The sequence below is a fragment of the Gavia stellata genome, chromosome 3, assembly GCF_030936135.1.
Source record: "Gavia stellata isolate bGavSte3 chromosome 3, bGavSte3.hap2, whole genome shotgun sequence".
Lineage (NCBI taxonomy): Eukaryota > Metazoa > Chordata > Aves > Gaviiformes > Gaviidae > Gavia > Gavia stellata.
The window spans coordinates 71,199,937-71,220,623 of record NC_082596.1 but is presented as its reverse complement, the minus strand read 5'-3'; the positions used below and the strand labels follow the sequence as shown (position 1 = coordinate 71,220,623).

At 36.1% G+C, this 20,687-nt stretch overlaps 1 protein-coding gene across 1 annotated transcript in view; it reads right to left on the bottom strand.

Moving 5' to 3' along the window:
- Nucleotides 1-20,687, bottom strand: part of LPCAT1 (lysophosphatidylcholine acyltransferase 1) — a 63,662-nt gene that overhangs the window by 13,424 nt on the left and 29,551 nt on the right. Inside the window, 4 exon segments of the mRNA XM_059815647.1 lie at nucleotides 3,003-3,128; nucleotides 14,425-14,507; nucleotides 17,728-17,782; nucleotides 20,441-20,475. Coding sequence (XP_059671630.1) covers nucleotides 3,003-3,128; nucleotides 14,425-14,507; nucleotides 17,728-17,782; nucleotides 20,441-20,475 — 299 coding nt within the window.

The window sequence follows — 20,687 nt, the reverse complement described above, 5'->3', positions numbered from 1 at the left end:
GTTCCAAATCATACCTGGGGTTTTAAAAGTGAAAGATTTGGGCAAAAACAACCAGGAATCAATTAAGTAGATAACGCAGTAGCAGATTACTGAATGTTAACAAAGTTGAAGCACAGACAGAAAGCAAAAGAAAAGAGATCAGTTAAAAAAAAATAAAAATCAAGCATGGGATGAGCAACCAGATGATCCATAATCTGGCTAGCAGTTTGATGAAGCTATCAATATTCTGCCCCCCAAGAAAAAAAAAAAGATGCAAAAGGCCTGGATCACTAGAACTACTTGAGCAAAATTTCAGGTTACATCAAGACCTGACTTCATAAGCCTCATCTAACAGCAAGCAGGACGCAGTCACTAAAAAATATTCTACTGTGGATTGCAGTATGTGCTATATTTGGCTTTTTTTTTTTTTTTTTGAAGAGAGGAGACATATCTCTAATTTTCAGAAAATAAAACAATTAAAACTGAGAATAATCACAACTAAAAACTGGGAATTCTCCACAGAGCTACTGATAGCCTAAAAGCCACAGTTCCATAAGAAAGGGAAACAGCAATTAAGGCTAGAAGGTCCTTTCTAGTTCATGGACAAAGTAAATGCAGGAATTAGAATGAACAGAAGTTTGAGACAATAGGAAGAAATCAATTCAAATTAGAACTTAAGGATCTCCTTGCAGACAACTATCCTAAGCAGCTTATAAAAAGATGGAGATGAGACTTAATTACACTGTATGAACACTTTCTGGAGGGGAAGATAGCCGAAGAGGTCTTTAATAAGGCACAAAATCCAAACAAGCTTCAATGTCTAGAACATGGTAATAAACCCAGTCAAAGTACAAACAGAGAATCACTTTAAACAGTGGGGTAATTAATTGTGGAATAAATCAAATGAAGCAGAGGATTTACAATGTATGAAAGCTACAATAAAGATTGCATATATCTTAATAATCAGCTCATGGGTCAGACATAGATTATCAGGCTCAACAAAAGCATAACTGCTTAAGGACTAATGAATGCAGAATTTGAGAAGATGAGACTATGATCAATTGATTACAGCAGTCATTTTACCATGGAGTTCAGTATGAGGCAGCTGAGATTCAGCCAGCTATGACCTGGCAGCTGTATAGCTGTGTTAACAGAGCCCAAGCTCTTCATTAGATGAAGCATAAGAACTCACTGCTGTGGCTGCATGGCTTCTGGATTGGATCCCATCCAGCTGAGCACAGACCAAGCAAATTTTACAGACAATGTTAATGAATCCTGTAGATACATAACGTGAACAGAAATAACTCTCCAGTGTAGCAAACTGAGGTATAACTTGATTTCAAAGACTCTAAATCAAAACAAAGTCTGGATTTGCCTCACTATAAAAATCTTGCATTTACAACTGGATGTTACCTTGAAGGTATGCTATTGCTCAAAAACAAGTACTAAGACTGGATGCAAAATCCCCTGGATAAAATCTACTGTTCCAGTTATTTAGGGATGTGACTGGATGATCTTAATGCCTCCCTGGCCTCAAAACCTTTGAATAAACAGCAAAATGACTGCATCGCCATCAAACATGCATTAGAGATGAAGTCACATTACAATCTTCATCCAATTGTGCCAGAAAAATCATAATAGCTTTCGTACTGCCATATATCCAAATCAAGACAGGATAATATTTCACCAACGTACAATTGCTCAAACCAGACAGAGAACTTTTGGGTTGTGGGGAACCTCCCTCACAAATGCATTTAATTGTTTTAGAGGCCAAACCAAAAACCTAGAAAAGCGTAATTTGAAAGAACAGCTTTAAATTGAGCAGACGGAAGCCAGACAATTTGACAAGAGGATTAAACCGAATCCTGGGATTATCAACTGCATAATAAAAGACATAGGTCTTTTTTGGGGGTTGTGGTTTTTTTTGTTTCATTTTGTTTGCTTTTTTTTCTTAGTACTGTAAATTCAGACCCTTTGGAACAAAGCAAGATTCTTTGTTTCCCCTTAGAAGTCTCTCCTATCCTACTGGAAGTCTTTTCAGATGGAGGTCTGGACAATGAATTAATATATGCTTGTCATCTGAATGCATAATGTATGCTGTCCTACATTCCTTATTCTCCAACAGATCTTTCTCTTCTTTTTTTCATTTATGTACACAAGCTGGATGATGAAAGAAAAAGCAGTGAAAGGAAATAAAGTACAGAATGGAAACATGAAACTATGCTGTATACTTTCAGGTGAGGAGACAAAAAATGGAAAAGGGTGTTTGTATATTAAAGCAGTTAATAGGATGAGGCTGTAAATTTAGTTTGTGGCTGTTCCAACAAGATGAGAGAAGAAACAGGAGAAAAATTGGAAAACAGCAGCAACAAGTTCTACTATTTGTTTTACGTGATTTTTTTCACTGTTTCCTGAAGCTTTTCTGAAAGGTAAAGTCAGAGGGAACTGACACTATGAGAAGAGAGAAGAGGAGCCACAATGCCTATACTAAGCTGCAGTTTCATTAGAAAGACCATCTAGCAGTCATCTACTCAAAAGATCAACCAATTCTTTGTGCTTCTTGGGGAAGAGTGACCCCTCTGCCCTCACTATTATAACATTAATCCAGTCACAAGACTGCTATGGCAGCACTGTTCTCCCTTCATAGATGCCACAGGAAAGGGCAATTGACTCTTAACTGTATCAAATATTAGGAATGCCACAGTATTCCTGACCTTCTTCAGGAGGTGTCTTCTAGATTTGTTCAGGAACGAACACTTCAGACACACTCTGCTCAATTGTCAGACTGTGAAAATACGAATTTTACAACCTACTCTACTCATTAGGATCTAGGGGCACTGCTTGCAAGTGGCGCGCCCCTCCACTTGCAAATAATGTTATATTAGTGTTTTCCCGATGGTAATATGACAACATTCCGTACACATTCATAAATGCAATATTGTTATATGAATTTTATATGATATTATATATCTATATTTATATAGTTAAAATGCACCTTACATATAAATATTGTATATGCTCACCCAAGGCTTCTCACAAGCTTTGCAAATTCTAGAAGACACGTGTCTGAAGGCAGACGAAGTTGTCCTTCAGCCAAAGCTAGCTGACAGTCTTCAAATGTATAGTCTGTCACTGAAACTCCCAACGCCCTTGAATAAACCAAAGAAACACAGTAAGCAAGATAATCTAAGAAAACTGAGCAGAATCGTCACTTTTTTTTGTTATAGCAAGAAATCCTGTAAGAATTATGCTCTCTATTCTGAAGAACTATAAAGAAGAGCCCATAAAAGAAAGTTCACATACAAAGAATGAAATATGGTATTCTACCCATTGCAGAACATCTATTTTGACTTTACAAGAAAATATAAAAGAACACAAGGGAAAAATTAGGCAGTGCATAGACTTTCAAATTCCTTAGTATTTTCATAGAAGTGAATAACAAGGGTTTCAAAATTATTAATCTAGAACAAAAATACATATTTATTAATAATTATATTAAATACTTATTATTATTATACTAACATTAATACCTCAATAATCACCTGAGCAGAACAACTATTACCTTCAGGTAATATTAAAATTATGCAACAGGCAACATTTCTCTACAAAACATGGCTAGAACATGAAGTAGTAAAGCAAGCAGAGTTAAACTCAAAGTTATTTTTAATTGTATGACACAAGGTAGAAGAAAAAATGCTCCCAAGGTTTCATACTCCAAACAATTAAGTACTCATTTTTGTTTTACTTTTAACTTGATGGTCTGTAGTAACAGCAGCACCAAAAGATACTTAAAGGAAATCGTGATACTGTAGCTGGACTGCATTTGCTCTGCCAAAGTTCAGAGAAAGACACTTCGGTTTGGAAGAGGCCTTTAAGAATTCCGCGTACAAACATAAGACTCACTTTAGAAAGCAAACACTGCTCCATATGAGTTACTCATCCAAGTTTTCCATTATATTTGATTTTACTTACATTAGCACAGAATGTTATCTCTTTTGTGCAGCCTTCTCTAGTTTGATGAAGTCTTCACAAAATTTTTTTCTTGACTTACCTTCATTCTTTTCATCTACAGTTTTTTCTACCTTACTACTAACAACCTTTTTCATCTGTGAAGTTAATATACAGTAATGGCAAGACTGATACAAAACCCTGAGGTGTGCCACAGTCATTTTGGCTTTGATGAAAACTAAATTCAATTCCATGCTTTATTATAGACAGTTTGATCTGTAATGGCAGTCACCTCTCATGCAATAACCACTTAATTTCTGTTAAGTAGCCCCTTCCCCAGAATCTCGTTACAAGGCCTTTGAATGCCAGTTCTCTTTTATCCACCAACTAATTGTCAAACTTCAGGAATTCTAATACATTAGTAGGACATGCACTTAACATCAAAGCTACTGATGAGGGTTTCTCTCTTCTCTAAGGCTGAGAAAGTCAAATATTCAGGAAGAACACCTCACTAATAGCTATTCAAGCTCAAAAGTATCAAATATGTTAAAGAGTTAGGTATTATTTAAGCTACTTATGAATAAAACAAGGACATACAGGGTAGTGATTTTGGATGAACAGCCTCCCCCTCCTTGCAAGAAGAAATGACACACAGGAAGGAACAGAAGGAAAAAGCCAACGAAACCGAAAAGATACAGGTACATAGAAAAGGCATCTTAAAATCCTGCAGACTGTTGAAGGCTAGATTGCCTCATATGGGTGATCCTAAGCAATTAAATTCAGTTCCTGCAAATTTTTCACTTCTGGATCTGTTCCTGTTTAATTTCTCTACTCCTACGAAAAGTGTCCTAGTAGGATTTGCAAATCAGTAAACCACCTTAAGGGAATGGACAAGAGGTTCTTGTGATACCATATTTCATCCCATAGACTTACAGTTAGCATAGTAATGAATGTTATGTAAAATCCAGATGAAGAACTCCCCCATGCTGTGGGGATTTAAATCCATTGCCAAGTTCCACCTAACTTAGAGATCAAGTACGGAAGGTCTTACCAATACTTGTATTATATGGTATTCAATATAACATTGTATTATACAGTATGAAACCACTGGTATTATACAATGCAAAAATCCATTTTCCTTGGAAGAAGAAAAAGGGGTGGGTGAAAGAAGGAGAGTCTATCCTGTCAGTTTAGATTACTTCCTATTCCCTTCTTTCATACTGTATGTGCACTAGATATCCTTATAAACTTCCCTGACAACTGTCAGTGAAATAGCTGAATTCCTAGGGCAGCAAGGACACACTAGAAGCTGTACTATTCAGAGCAGCTTACATAAAAGAATGTGGTAATAAACCAAAGATCTTGTCCAGCCAGGCACATTACCCCAAATTTCATCAGATCTTAAAGCAACAGTAGGTATAGCACACAACAGAAATACAGGAACTTATGGGTGATCAGCTGAAGCATAGGGCAACTACACAGAAAAGGGGAAGCTCGTTAAAAATAAGTTAAAAAAAGAAACTGGAAGGGTGAAGTGTTCATTTGTAGTACAAAACGACACACCACATTAGGGAATCAGGAGAATTGAAAAGACACTTACCAAAAAAGATTCTGAAAGGACAAAAAAAAACCCCAGTATGACTCCGGAACTGAGTAAAGGTAGCAATTAGAACGAACTTTTTTTTTTTTTTTTTAAAAAATGTGTTCTCTCAAGGAAAACAGAGAAGATAGACAAGTTAAAACATAACCATAAGGTGGCAAGCCAAAGCAAGAAACAGTAACTTGTTAAAACTAAAAGCTAGAAGCTTTCCAAAAACATCAAAAGAAGGATGAGTAAGAAAGATCAGGCCACTCAACCAGGGGGTAGGGTAGAAGCCTGACTGCCATCCCAGAACCAATGATAGTTTTAAATAACTTCTCCTAAATAGTGGTCCCCAAACATGTTGAAGTATCCTAGCCAAAGAGTAATTAAAAAAAAAAACCCACAAAAAAAAGAAACAACAAACAACCAAACAAAAACCTATGATACAGAACGAATTCCAGACAAAAGCAGGTATCACCTCAGACTCAGCCAAACCATAAGGGGAAAATACAACTTGCATCTTTTTATAGCTGTGTGCATCTCTTACAGAAGGAGTGGTATTTGGGCCAGACTTACAGCACTATCAGTACAGGAGAATTCCCACTACAATTAATGCCTGCATGTATGCTCAATGTCAACACATACGCAAAACAGGATTGAGAAGGATAAAAGCATCTTCTCTTGCTCACCTGTTGGCAATTTTCCAGCCTTTGGACTTCCAAAAAACCCCAAAATTAACTGAAACACTGTGTTTAAATATACATCCAGACTTTCAGAATTACAAAGATCAGAAGTAAAGGGGAAGAAACAACTTTTGCTCACAGTAAAGTTCAGTCATAAGATCAACCAAGGCCAGATAAATTAGAGTTCAAGGGGCTCTTGAGATGAGAAGACAAATCACAAGCTGTATAGGGCTAGCAGTTTAACACAAAAGGACCTTGATTTCAGCTCAGAATGTTGAGGAAACTGAAGCTGGGGACCATATAAAGTTCATTATTTGTACTAAGACTTGCGAATTTTTCAATTTCTTAGAATAAAGTCTGGCATACTAGAGTTCACTGTAAAGCCTGGCTACAACTGCAACTCACAGGATTTTCTACAGAACCAGTTACCAAACTATTCCAACTCATCTCCAGGACAATCTTCCTCTACTTCAATTCAACTGCTAGGAAAAAAAAAACCATCATTTCAATTTGAGATCTGAGATACAAATTGCAAGTGCAACCCAATGTTTTTAATAAAATAGGAATAGATCAGCTTTTCCCATATCTTCATTTGGAAGCATTTTTTTCCTCTTTTCTTCATACTACCTCTTGCTTTCAGTCAGTTAACATGAGCCTGGCCTTTTTATTGTTCAGCAATTTGTACAGCCAGATGTGCATGTCTGGCTTGACATATCTTGAGACTTTCTCCCTCCTTACCTTCTCTGAAATGCTGGCTATTTACCTTTCATGATATTACACTACATGAGATTCCAAATTCAGCAAGTCACTTCAGAAAAAACATAAAACCAAACCCCCAAAAGCCTTCTTGCAAACCCCATCTGTTACATGCAAGAGTTTTACCTGTTATACCCTGACTTATCACACTAAGCAGCTCCCTATGTCTAACACTTGTACAGTCAAAATATAAAAATATATTATGAACTTCCTCATTTTCTGCATACCAATCCACTACACATACAAAATTCTGAATATAAACCAGACTGTGACTGCTGTAATATTATGCAAAGAGAGAGAAAATAATACAGGCAATATTGTGACATTCTGAATCTACGCTTCAACAAAAACATTTTCAAAATGCTTTACACTGTTAATAAGCAGAACTGTGAACTAATCGAGAAAATATTCCACAGGCTGCTCAAGAAAACCCCTTTAAATCAGCTATAATCTTTACAGGGTGCTGAAGACATTAAAAGGATAGCAAATTTGGTATTTTACTTCACTATCAGATGTTTAGGAAAGAGACATACAAAACATGGTGGACAAACAACCCCAGATTCTAATAGTCACCTATATAGGAACTTCCTGAACCAGAGACTATTTGTACCACTGTGGTTTAGAATCATTGATGGACCAAATTTTTTACAGTATATCTCAGGTCTGACGAATTAATTTTATGCATCTGGTAGTGAATGCCACAATTTTGCACCAATTTTGAAGAGTATTTCCATTTACTTTTAGCTGATCTACTCCTGAGTGCTTTCTATCTCTTCTGCTATGAAAGTAACAGACTTGCCTTACTATGCATTTCCAGAACACTCATCATTTTACTGACCTTCAAAACAACCCTCTACTTTTTTTTTTCTTTCTTTTTTTTTCAAGCTGAAAAGCTTTCACCTATTTAGTCTTGGAAGGCCAGGGTAGATAGCCCCTTTTGCCTCTTTGGACCACTCCTACTTCATGACATTCTCCAAGCAAATGAAGGGCAGTTATAAGAGTCTGGAGTTCACATCAAGAATATAGTATCTCATGATAGTTTAATTTTTAGACAGAAAAAGAAGCTGCTAACAGGTGCATTTATCCCTTGCGTTAAGAAAATGTGTCCTGTAATTGTTGATCTGGGTAAGATCTTGTAGGCTTATACATCACAAATCTTCAAGGGGTGAAAAATGAAGCAGGTTCTCTTTGTGCTGTCGGCAAAGATCTAGTTCAAACCAGACTGTTGCAAAATACTACTTAACTTTAAAAAAACTGTTTCTTCCTCAAGAAAATAAACTTAGCAAGAAGCTGCATAGAGTTAACCCTGTTCAGCAACTACATTTGCCTAACTGCCACACTTACAGCATTCACAGAAATAAACAGAGTGCACAATGTAGTTCTCATCTCCATTTTTGCATATGGCCTGAAACCTAAACAAATGGAACTCCAGCACTTCAGTAATGCCACTTACACTGACCATCATGCCTTTGATGGCATAAAAATGACAAAAAGAATTCTTGAATTTCAAAGTTGAGTGCTGAGCATCCAACCAGTGCTTCTGCAGGATCACACATAAAACTTCAGACAGCACAGGCACAGAGCACAGCAGTTTTTCCAAAGTTAGATTTAATTGGCCACTGAAAATACAATAAATAGCCACAAGATACACCAGTAAGCTACTGTAAACCCACATCCTCAAGGCTATTCTTCAGCAACTAGCATTACTGTATCACATGCAGTGCCAGAGATCATATTTTGATGCTGTAAAAGCCTGCAAGAAAAAAAAATAATCTGATTTTCACTATGTAGAAGATGACAAAAGGTGAAATGGACACAGAAGATTATGTGTAATATCTTTGGCCTTCACCAGCATGCTGGAAAAAAGGATTCATTTCTCAAAAGCAAAAACATAATCCTCATATGTCAAGCTGATAAGAGTTACTGCTTTAACAGTATGACATGCTCTGACAAGGGGAAAGTGATCCTGGCAAGCACTTAACAGAGAAAACATAAGGTAGACAGATGTTTTCAAGTTCCATGTCTAACACTCTGCACTTCAATTGATTTGAGCATCCACTGTAAATACAAAAACAACTCTTTAAATGCTTGTGTAAGTGGAGAAGAAAAGCAAAGTTACTGAGAAAATGCAAACCAGACTACGACATTTCGGTATTTCTACAGGAAGCCTGCCTTTCTGGGCTCACCACAAAAGAAACTTCAAAACTCCTCGCTAGTGTCATGTAGTTATAATGCTGAGTTCTAACACCAGAAAGACTAGAAAAATGAAATGCTCAAATCAGGAATGCTGACAGAACTTCAGTTCTGAGGTGCTTAGAGTTTTAAAGAACCAAGGGGCAAAGGTGTCCAGTTTCCATCAGGTTTCAGTCTACATATCTGCCATATACATAAAAAAAAATTAACAAAGTTGCAATATTTTAACTTGCCTTTTTTTTTTTTTCAAATTGTACCATCTAAACCATATTATTCCCTATTTTGAAGACAGTCTCTGTAAGAGAAACTAACAAACTAAAGTGAAACAAATTGTGTTTACATGTTAGTAAGTGTCCAACAAGTCTGTGTATAATTATCGTAAGCCGCTTACATCTGTAAATATGGGTGAGGTTACTTTAGACTTGCACAAAAAGCCTGCAGTGTAGATTTTCACAATTAACTGCTTGCACCATCATGAGCTTATTTGTGTACAAAATGAATAGTACTAAGTACAAACAACTAAGTAGAAGCTGAGCTACTGACATACTCCTTTTAAATATATTTGAGCCCTAATGGCTGGTAAGGTAACAAACTAACAAATTTTGTTTTGCAAAGTGGGAGTGGAAGAGTTACCTACTTTTTCTTTAAAGCAGTATTTCTATACCCTAAACAGTGCTTTGATTACTCTACAACTATCAGATGTCTTCCTGAATAAAAGTGCTAATGAAAATTAGGTGTTCAAGAATCTATTCAACAGGCAAAAGGCTACAATCCCACAATGAAAAGAGACAACTAATTTTTTTTTAGGGAAAAAAAAACCCACCACAAACTAAACAAACTTTAAATGGGTATCAGTCAAGTAGAAACTATGATGCATAAAAACAATATGGAAAGGTAAAGACAGAGAAGAAGTTGCAATCGATGCAGCTAAGAAACTTAAGACTGTTTTTAAAGCATACAAAAATAATATAAACAGTGACATAACCTATTACTAACTGAGGATAGTAAAATTGCCAAGAAGCAAAAGAAGACATCATATGCAATAAATACTTTACATTACGAAACAATTAAGATGACAAATCTTATGAATAAAATGAAGCACTTTAAAATACTTTAACAATGGTAGAGATGTTTCTTTTATCACTGAGAAATTTTTAGAAATAAAGACTTGTGATGGCAAGGTCAGGTGATTTGTTCCTGATAATTTTAGAAGAGTTAGGGTTGAAGCCTCAAATCTGTACACTGATGATTTTACAACACTACTGTAGTTCCAGTAAATCATGAGTTAATACTTTGAAGATATTAAAAAAAAAACCCGAAACCAACAACGTAGGCCAGAAAGCTTGACACAACTAGAAAACATATAAAAGAAAAAGTGCTGAAATTAATAAATTAACAGATCAAAATAATTCATGTTGACTACCATCAATGTAAGGTGGTAACAGCTCACACACACGAAGACCAAAATGACAATTTTGCAATTGTAAGTAATACAAAAGTGAGCCAATGTAATATGTAGATACATGACATGACTTACTAGCATGGTGATTTCGGAAGTGTATTAGAGTAATAAAGAACACATGAAGTGAATTAAAACTCAAGATATCACCAAATACTATTTATTTATTTTAAAGACAGAACCTGCATGGACTGTTGCCATATTTAAAAGCACTCAACATTTTCAGTAATTTGAAAATTACTCTAAACACACTTCCTGATAGCATGTTGTGGATGAGATGGATGTCGACTAAACAGAGTAGAACTCAGAGCAAGCCCAGAAAGACCAAAGATGACAGACTCACTAGAAAAAAACAGGTTATAAGAAAATCAAATCCAAAGCATATTGATATGAAATAAATAGGGGTCCGTACTTTAAACAGTACATTAAATCTAATCTGCACGTATCTTTTGTGCAGAATAAGAAAATGATCCTAAGGAAGACAAGCACGGAGTAACTCTTCAGCAGGAGGGGCTATCCTGCATGAGTAATTCCAGTTCTGATTACACAGATAATCCCCAAAACAGAAGAAAGAGTGAGCTGAGTGGCTGTAACAAGACTGCACATGATTCATACTTTTTGGCCCAATGCTACTGAATAAATACCAGTCAATGAGAAAAAAGGTTGAAGATCACAGACATTAAAAAACTAGTAATTGCATAGGTGAGATTAAGAAACCCTTTTAGAAAGGAATTTTGGATTTTTATAGATGCTGTAAAGCAATCAACCACTAAGGCCTGGATCTTGCTCATCCTCCTGATGAGGACTGCAACAAAAGATATCACTACACATTAGCATTGCAAGAAGCAAATAGCCACCGGCACAACTGAAAGGTCTGTAGAAGTTGTGAGCCTTAAATTCATTTTTCTATCATGACAGTGTGCTTTAAACAATGGAAATGTATCAACTGGATCCTTGTGGAATTTGGTGACAGATCAGTGCACAAATACTGAAACACCATCAATCAAGAAGAGATCAGGTCATATTACATTTGAATTAAAACATAAACTAGGTTTAGTTTAGGAAAAAAGTCTGTGAAATGAGGTCCTGAAAAGCAGCAGGAAAGAGTGCTTGCAGAATAGTAATCCGGACTGAGTAACTTCTGGTCACAACATTCATATCAATGATATGATCATCCCCAACATGGTCCAGGAAAAACAAACCAGCGTGCTCATTCTCAAACGGATGATCCATGGCAGCAAAAAAGATGAATGATACAAATGGTGGGTTAATACTTGAATGCATCTTCAAACATATACAATCCTTGTCATCCCGGATGAGAAGGAATACAATAAAGACATGTAGGGTGCTGCAGCACGTAAAAAATGGCATTTCCTTTGTTATTGAGATGGATGCCTGAGGGAACCTGAAGCACAGGAGAACAGTTACGCTTAAAGTCCCTGGCCTGAAACAGAGAGCTAAAAGGGCAGGCTCACTTTGGATTTCACTTTTTGGGCAAGTAAATTCATTTGTCCTGCAAGAAACATCCTAAGGAAGCAAATCTCTGTGAATGACAGCATCTCCTTTGTCAAATATTCAATTTATATATAAGTGAACAGGAACTATCCAGAGACCCCCATCACTCGCATCTGTGGCTACCCACAGAAAATCCAAATAAGGCTAAACCAAAAATTCTCCAGAGTCCAACAAGTAGAAGCAGCATAAGAATCAAACATCCTGTCAAGTGCTTTGTTCAACACTTAACAGAAACTGTTCATAAGACAAGATTATGATGAAAGCGAACAGATTTCAGGAGTGGAAATCATGTCTATTGTTGCACTCTGCAAGTTTTACCAATTCCCCTTGAAATCAGGGGCAAGAGACAAGGTTTTGCTGCACACTGGTTCTAGACTCACAAATGCATTATTATCCGGGACTGCCACTTCTGCTTCTGTAGAATATCCAGTAGGATTAGACTTCTTCCAGAAAAGTATGATGGGGATGAAGGGGAAAGCAGACATCTAAACAGATCCTGAATTGACCTCTTGACACCAAAATGGTACACTGTCACCAATTCAATCTTCAAGAAAAGGAGACAAATCTAGATGAAGCAGTAATACTGTCCTTTATTCAGCAATGCAGGGTGCAATGCTAGCACCAAACAGCACCTCAGGTGCTAGAGCTGCAACTGCTACGGCTCCAAGACAGACAGACTCACAGCATCTGAGCTGGTATCTCCTACACCAAAAGCTACATGAATGAACTGGGAGAGTCTGGAGAACTGCCACAAGAAGTAAGCATCTGGAAGTGGTTAGAAGTAATCAATTTTTGCTATGTTGATGTTATTTTAACAGTAATCCATAGTATCCAGGATTCAGCATTCTGGTTTATTCTCCCCATCTACATTTCAACTTCAGAACTTTGATATCCAAACACATTTATTTTCCTTTCACATCAACACAGCACCTGCAGTCCTTTCTTCATCTCAAAGCAAGCCATATTTGCTGTCCCACATTCTGAGAGTCTTCCCTTTAGACCTGCATCCCACTTCTGTTACCTCAAATGCCTAATTTTTCAGGGGTGGGAGGAAGAAACAAAAGGAAGAGGAAAATCACCTCTCTCCTCCTACGGGCACATAGAAAGGAAGGCTTTCAACATGCAGGTTGTTGTAAACTTCTGTAGTCTTTCAAAATTTCTCCTTATACCACACAATTCCTGTCATCTGAATGAAGTCGAGTTCAGATTTAAAGTTTCATAACACGGCCTTCTACCCAAAGTCTGAGGACAACACTTATGTAGTGCCAGGTGACTGTCTTAAATTAACTACAAAAGTCTTCGAGGCCACTGCAACTCTAAGACAGATCGATTCACACAGATCCTTTTGTTTTTTCTTTTGTGAGAAATGTCCTTTTGTACAACGGATCGAGTATTGATCTATTGTTATATTATAGGCCCAACGTCTTTAAGGAAACTCACAGAGCTGGGGGTTCTGCTTACAAACCAGAGGAGAATTACCAGTTTCTATAAACTGGCCTTTGGTCAAAACTGGTAACTTAGAAATGGAAGAGAAGTTACACAAAGGAAATTAAGATTTCACAAGTTCTTTCAAAATTAGGAGTAGAAAGATTCATAAATCCTTCAAGAGTTATTAATTATCATAGACCTGAGGATTCTCTGTAAATACTGAAAAGAACATCTACTAAATAATGGAAGATTTACTGAAAGGACAAAAAATGAATGAACAAGAGAGGTTAATCAAAAATACAACAAGAGAGAATGAAGATCTGCATATTCAGTTTTGGCTTTATCATACAGTGTAGACAAGTGTTGTAAGTGTCCTCACATTAACATTCAACTTCAATTAGTTTGTATTGTAGCAGTGCTCTATTTCCAACAGAAGCAGCTCTTCTATGCTTTACTATTTGAAATAACCACAGGCTAACAAAGAATACATGAAACTATTCTTAAACTAATTAAAAAAGTCATAGCTTAAAATGCAACCTAAATAGCACAAAATTCAGTTACATTAACTTTCATAAAATTCAACTATACCTTTCTCCTCAGAAGACTGAATACCAACAGCAGCAAGCAGAACCAGCTTGTTATATGAATAAATGTTAAAAAAAACGCCAAACCACCAATTCCTACAGTTCCTGCTGTATTTGTGGCTCCCTGGCCTCCTCAGAGAGGAAGGCAATTGCTATATAAAAAGTTCTGTATACACTACTGCAGATTACAAGCTTCTTTGCAAGCAGGCAACCACACTGACTTGATTTCATGACATTTTCTTGATCCTAGAATTAAAATCACACATCTATTTTTATTCCATACTACAACATACTTACTCTGCCATTACACATCTGACGTTATTGGCATATAACACTGGATTTTTTCTTTCTTCTTCTGAAGGAATATACACGGGTAGAAACTGCATACAGAGAACTGAATTATACCAAGAATATTTAACATTTTAAACAATCTCTATTATAGCATTAAGGTGAAAAATGTATACAGTTTGTTACTACTTACAAAATTATATTAACAAAAGGACTATAAGAAAATTAAAAATTGAACTCTTAAATGCTTAAGGATGCATCCTACTTCTAGACGTTCATATAACAGTGGCTCTGCTCATTTCTTACCTCATGGAACGCAAGTAGAGCTTGATCTTCCTTTCATAAGTGGGACCAGGAATTTTTAAATAATTTGAAAGTATTAACATTTTCTTGTACAAACTTTTCTCTTACATCCTGTATTGTTCAGCTCTTTGCAGATAACTGAGAAAAGCACCTGCTATGTGAACATTGTTCTATAGCTTAAATATCAAGAATTCAAATTCTCAGGATATCAGGTATTTACTGTTGCCCCTGCACATTTTGAAATCATATATGACTGCTTAATGTACACATCAGAAGTGTTTTTATCTTCTGTTGTTGGAGGTTTTGGAGAAATTTCTCCTTCAAATTGGACACTAGATATTAATACTGAATTGAAAGAAAAATTCTAAATAAATGCAGATGGCCACAGAATCACAGAACAGTTGAGGTTACAAGGGGAAAATTAAACCATACAAAATCGGAATTATGATCCAGAAATTTCACACTGGTTTTTAAAAAAGACAGTAAGAATTGGGGAATAAATATAAAGTTTATCATTTAAGCAAATACTTCTCAATAACTATGAAGTTAGCTGTATTTTCAGAATCGCATAATGATATGATCAGCAGTACCCAAAATGCTGCCATTAGATGTTTGTCTAACTGTTTCTTAGAATTATTCAGTGATGGACAAATCTAGTTTATTTTGGGTTTTGCTACAGTTTTCCCTATATGCACCACTGCAACTGAAAACATATGACTCCTGTCTTCTAGGTTTACAAGCAGGTACGCCAGCCTCATGGGATGTAATATATAAAAGACTGTGAAGCTAACAGAGAGGGAAAGACTGTTCCTTCAAGTTCCAAGCCCAATTCTATTTCTTTGAGTTGCAAATTGCTATCAAGTCATTCATCCAAACACAGAACAAGTTTGAATACGAGGCGATTTCAGAGGTGTTCTACATGTCTGTGCCTAACTGGACTGAGATAGCACAAACCACTAACAAAACTGAGAGAAGAACTCTCAGCTGCTGCAGATTGTGATGGATGTATGAACACTGAAGCTGACAGGCCAGTAAAAGAAACTGGCATGAGCCAAAACAAACTACATGTGCAGGTGATTGCATACTCTTTCGTCTTCACAAGACTGCTTGGATGTCAGTTCCAAGTACAGGATGGATGCATGGGCAGGCCAATATTTATAGTAACCTATTATAAAATCTACCTAGATGCTGTTTGTCATGCTGAATGACATGTATGGTATGCTAGAACATACATTATATGCACAGAAGTCCAGACTAACAAACTTCGGATTCTGACTGCTGGCTGTTAGACCTTACGAGCATTCATTCAATCAAAAACATACTGAAGTTGTGTTGTTTTGCTGTATGTCTCCCTGAGTTACTTGACCTTCAGCAGTAATTCTCGTATCAAGGCTGGTTGGTATTTGCCAGTATCCCTGTGCTGATGGAACAAAGCAGCAATAAAAGCCAACAAATTTTGGTGACCAGGGGAAAAACATGACTTTGAACACAGAACAACTCATTTTTCCTCTACGCTCCTAAATCCGCAGCACTTTCTTACAAAAACAGATTCGACAAGTAGCTCTCAAGTACTCTGTCTCATGCTTGTGAGCAGCCTTGCAAACAGCTCTGCTCTTCTACCCTCTGCCAGCTCCTGCTTTGGTACAGAGTATTTCAGAAAGTCACTAGCTTGCTTTTTTTTTTTAAAAAGATGACCAAAGATCATAACTTGTCCTTGTGCAAGTTCTGTATGTGCTACAGAAACTCAGCAGCTGCTAGCAGCTGCTGCCTCAAAAAATCAAGAAAGCTCAGCAGTGTTCACTTCTGTGTGAAAGAACCCATTTTACTTGCCTAGGGCAGAAAACCATATTCCTGAGATAGAGTAAAAATCCTGCCAATCAGCTGGTTTGTCTTATCCCTGCGTGAGGCAGCCACTCCCTGGCCCTTCTACCAAAAACAGGCCACTGTTTTGGAAACAAGATTTTTAGTTGTTTTTTTTTTTTTAATATACTATTAATAGCTGAAAACATGTAACTAAAGTAGTAATACAAACCACAAACTTCTACAATAGATACAACTGTTCAGTGGATGGTATTTTGTGCATTCATTATTTTTGAGAAGAATTTATAGCATAAGTAAGTAAACACAGAGTATAGCAATGATAAATACTGTGACTAGCATATGTTATATGTTACAATAGTAACATATATTTGTATGTAAATATGTAATAGTTCTTCCTACTAATTTACCCTGCCACCAGTAAGAGGTAAGTATCTACTTCATTATTAAAAAATGTAAGCAAAAGAACTGCAGAACATCTGTCAAATATCCTATATAACACCTTTAAAACACCAGACTTCTCCACAAAAAGATTCAATTACTCTCTGTAGAATGCATAAGGACAGCAATTTAAAAGGGAAGGTTTTAATTGTTTTTGCATTTTCACTACAACAGTCTTCAGCCTTAGGATCACGCAGTGTTTTGCTCAAAACAAAGTTAAGAATATACATAAACTTAAATTTTCTGTGTGTTTTCCAATTTCACGTTTTGAACACTGCAGCCTAATAAAAAAATTAGCCAGGCATATTAAATAACCTATCTGACCTATAAGAAACCACTTACAATGATTTTTCTGTAGAAGATAGTACTTTGTACATCAGCATTCACACACTTGGATATCTAACACACACAGTTGGTATACTAGCTGGAATAGCAATCAGGTGATTAAAAGACAAGAAATTTGTTCACAAAAGACTCTTTAAACAGAGTCAGAAATCTATCTACTCAATTCAAATGAGTAAGAAAGTCTTAAGCCAAGTGGAAAACTATATTTTGTTATTCCATTTTTAGGCTACATTTTCAGATACAGAAGCCATTTGTCTAAAATAAGTGGTATTTTAACCTGCTTTTACAGACTGTGTTAACATACAAAGTTTGAATACAAACTTGCACTGAAGAATTAAGTACAATATTATGTATTCTGATACTGCTCAGAATACACTGGGTTGTTTGTTTGGTTTTTTTACTGACCTCAATTTCCACAGAATTGTGAAACTGACACAAAGTAAGCCACAGAATTTCGAACCTAAAAGGGGAAAAAAAAGGAAAAGTATGGAGGAAAAAAAATTTACATGTAGTGAAACAGTAGTACATTACACTCCAAAGTGTTCAAGTAACATTCCTACTTGTAGGTATGATCATATTCAGATACAAAATTAACAGAAAAGGTTTTTGAGAGTACTTCTATACATTTCATTCTGTAAGGTGGAAGAAAAGCAATTTACACTGAAGTTGCAACTTAAAAGATAACCAAAAACAGGAAGACAAGCCGTAATATGATACACAGGTATAATACATAAAGACATGATATATGCATAGTGTTTAAAGAAAGAGTAAGTCTGTTTCACGAAAATGCTTTATTCAGCATAGAGTTGGCAAGATTAATTACAACCACTAAGATTTTATCATTACCTTGGTTTGGAATCAAAGTTCATTATACTTGAGAAGTCTGTTAATGAAATGCAGTACATGTGTTTTAGTAGCCTAAGACACAAGATACTGGAATAAACTTGACCTTAGAAAGCAGTAAGATTCAAATCCAGGAAAGGATTTAGTAAACCTAAACTAGGTAGCAGTGTCAGTAGCCACATTTTATACAGTATCTAGGTAGTTACAGCAGTCAATCACTGTGAGGGGAGGGCTGATCAAAATCTCTTCGGCAGATAAAGTACAGTTCATAAAAGCAACACCCTACTCATTTTGCTATACACTCATTCAGAGCTGCAATATGGGTTTTTTCCCCCTTCTTTCCTACCGAACTTCCAACACATTAAAGCAAAGAAAAGGAGCAAGAACAGTGGAACTTGTGATTTGAAGTTTATGTCACTGACAGGAAACGTGAAAGTCTGGTTTCAAGAGCATTAAAAGACCCCAATAAATTACAAGTAAACTTTTCTCTCTGCCAACTCTCTGTAATCCTCAAAGATTAAGCCTTAAATTATAAATACCAATTTAAAAAAACTGATAGAACCTGTATCTAATTCAAGTCTGATGTAGAGAAAATTTAAGTTGTATACTATAGTCAATCTTTGTTACAGTCCATCTTTGTTTTCAAGGTAGAGTCAGTTGATCTGCTCTGAATACTGTCAAACTAGTAAAAACATTACTTTCCATAAGTGGAAGAAAGTGTATAGCTTCCATATGACAAGTTTTCAATCCATTTTATAGGCTACAACAACTTTGAACAAACAGAATACTCCTGGATACATCAACATTTCCAGATTAAGTTTTGGCTAACGCTATGACAGAAGAAGAGAGACATTTGCTGAGAAAGTGAAGACTGTATCAGTCTTAACAGTATTTTCTGCTAAGACAGCAGAAATACATTTTAGGTCACTCAGAAGAATTCATCCTAATTAAATAAAGCTGTAATTTAAACTGACCCAGGGAATTTGCATAACATCACATGCTGCCTCAGATTCTGATTCAGCTTTAATTTCATTTAAGCTTTATTAGCAGAGGTGAGCACTTCCGAATAAGGGGTTTGTACACATTAAAGTGATCTGAGACAACACACCTACAAGTTCCTTCCCTCTTCTTCCTCCTTCTATGTGTTCTTGACTCCTCAGGTAGGACACTAAGCTGGAATTAAGCTACTCACCTTTCTCCCCTCTGGCTGAGTTAATTTGCTAGATGAACTGCAGTGCACACGCAAGGAAAGAGGTAGGAACTCGCAAGCAGAGAACAGAAATTCCTGCATGCAGTAAACGCTGCAGCATCTACTTACTTTAGACACTATCATGGATTCGTCTGCTTCCAACGTGACAACTGAACTGAAAGCTGAACCTTTAAAAGTGATCAACAATTTCCTCAAGTCTCCAAATCTAGACGTGTCCTTAATTAGACCTGGGTCCCAGTCCATTTGAAGGTGCAAAATTAATTGACAAAATTCTGAATTACTTGAACCTTGGCTAATCCCAATGGTTTCCTCATTACTACTAAAATATAGGAGCTCAGGTGGGACCTTCAAAACAATAGTTCCCAAGGAGGCAGCTAATAGAAAGCTATCAACCATAAAATCCAACTCCCCTTTACTTAGAGTTCAAAATTTCTTGTTTTGATCTTCATCTAAACATTTTAGAAGTTCTACTCCAATCCCAACATGAAAATAATGCTAAAAAAATTATTTTTTTAAACAAGCAAGAACTGCTTCATTTAGTATTTTAGGTTACATGAATTTGCTAAGGAACCTCTAGAATGACATTTTGTTTTTTAAAAAAATCAAATTTACATTCAGGCAAGATAATGGAAACAGTATCTCCAAATAACCTGAGGGGGTTCACTGTTTCCGTGGGACTAGACAAATTTCAAACCGTAGCCATACAGATTTGATACAGAAACACACCAAATTGTTTTGCAGGCAATAAAATACATAAAGCAGAAGCAAGTTGTTTTACTTCAGGTACTTGGCTAAAAAAAAATTTTAAAAATTTTGAAATAAAAACCTAAAATCCATTCTCCAAACCACCAAAACCATAGCAGCAGAATTATGCTGTTTATACCTGGATTCCTCTAACCGAATATTATTATAATTAGTGAATAATAGTTAAAAGACACAAATTAATCCCAAAGAATAATCCAATAACAGCAATTACTACGTGACTATAATGCCTATAAGACATGTAAATAAAAAATAATGAAGGAAAGCAATCATGATATAAGCAATAAAACATAAACCACTTACGCTCCTGGCCCTTGCCACGTCCATGTGATTGTATCCTAAGAAAAGCAGCATAACAGTTGCAATGAATTATTGTACTTTAAACTTTTGTTACATTATAAATAGTATAACTGATGACATATGACTAAAAGGTTTTCATGGAAACTTCATTCTTTGCAGAAGTTCTTAGCCCCAATAGGAATCAGCCTACCTTTTGTGTAGCTAGGAAATACCCAGTAACTCAGCTTAAACACAGAGTATCTATATTCAT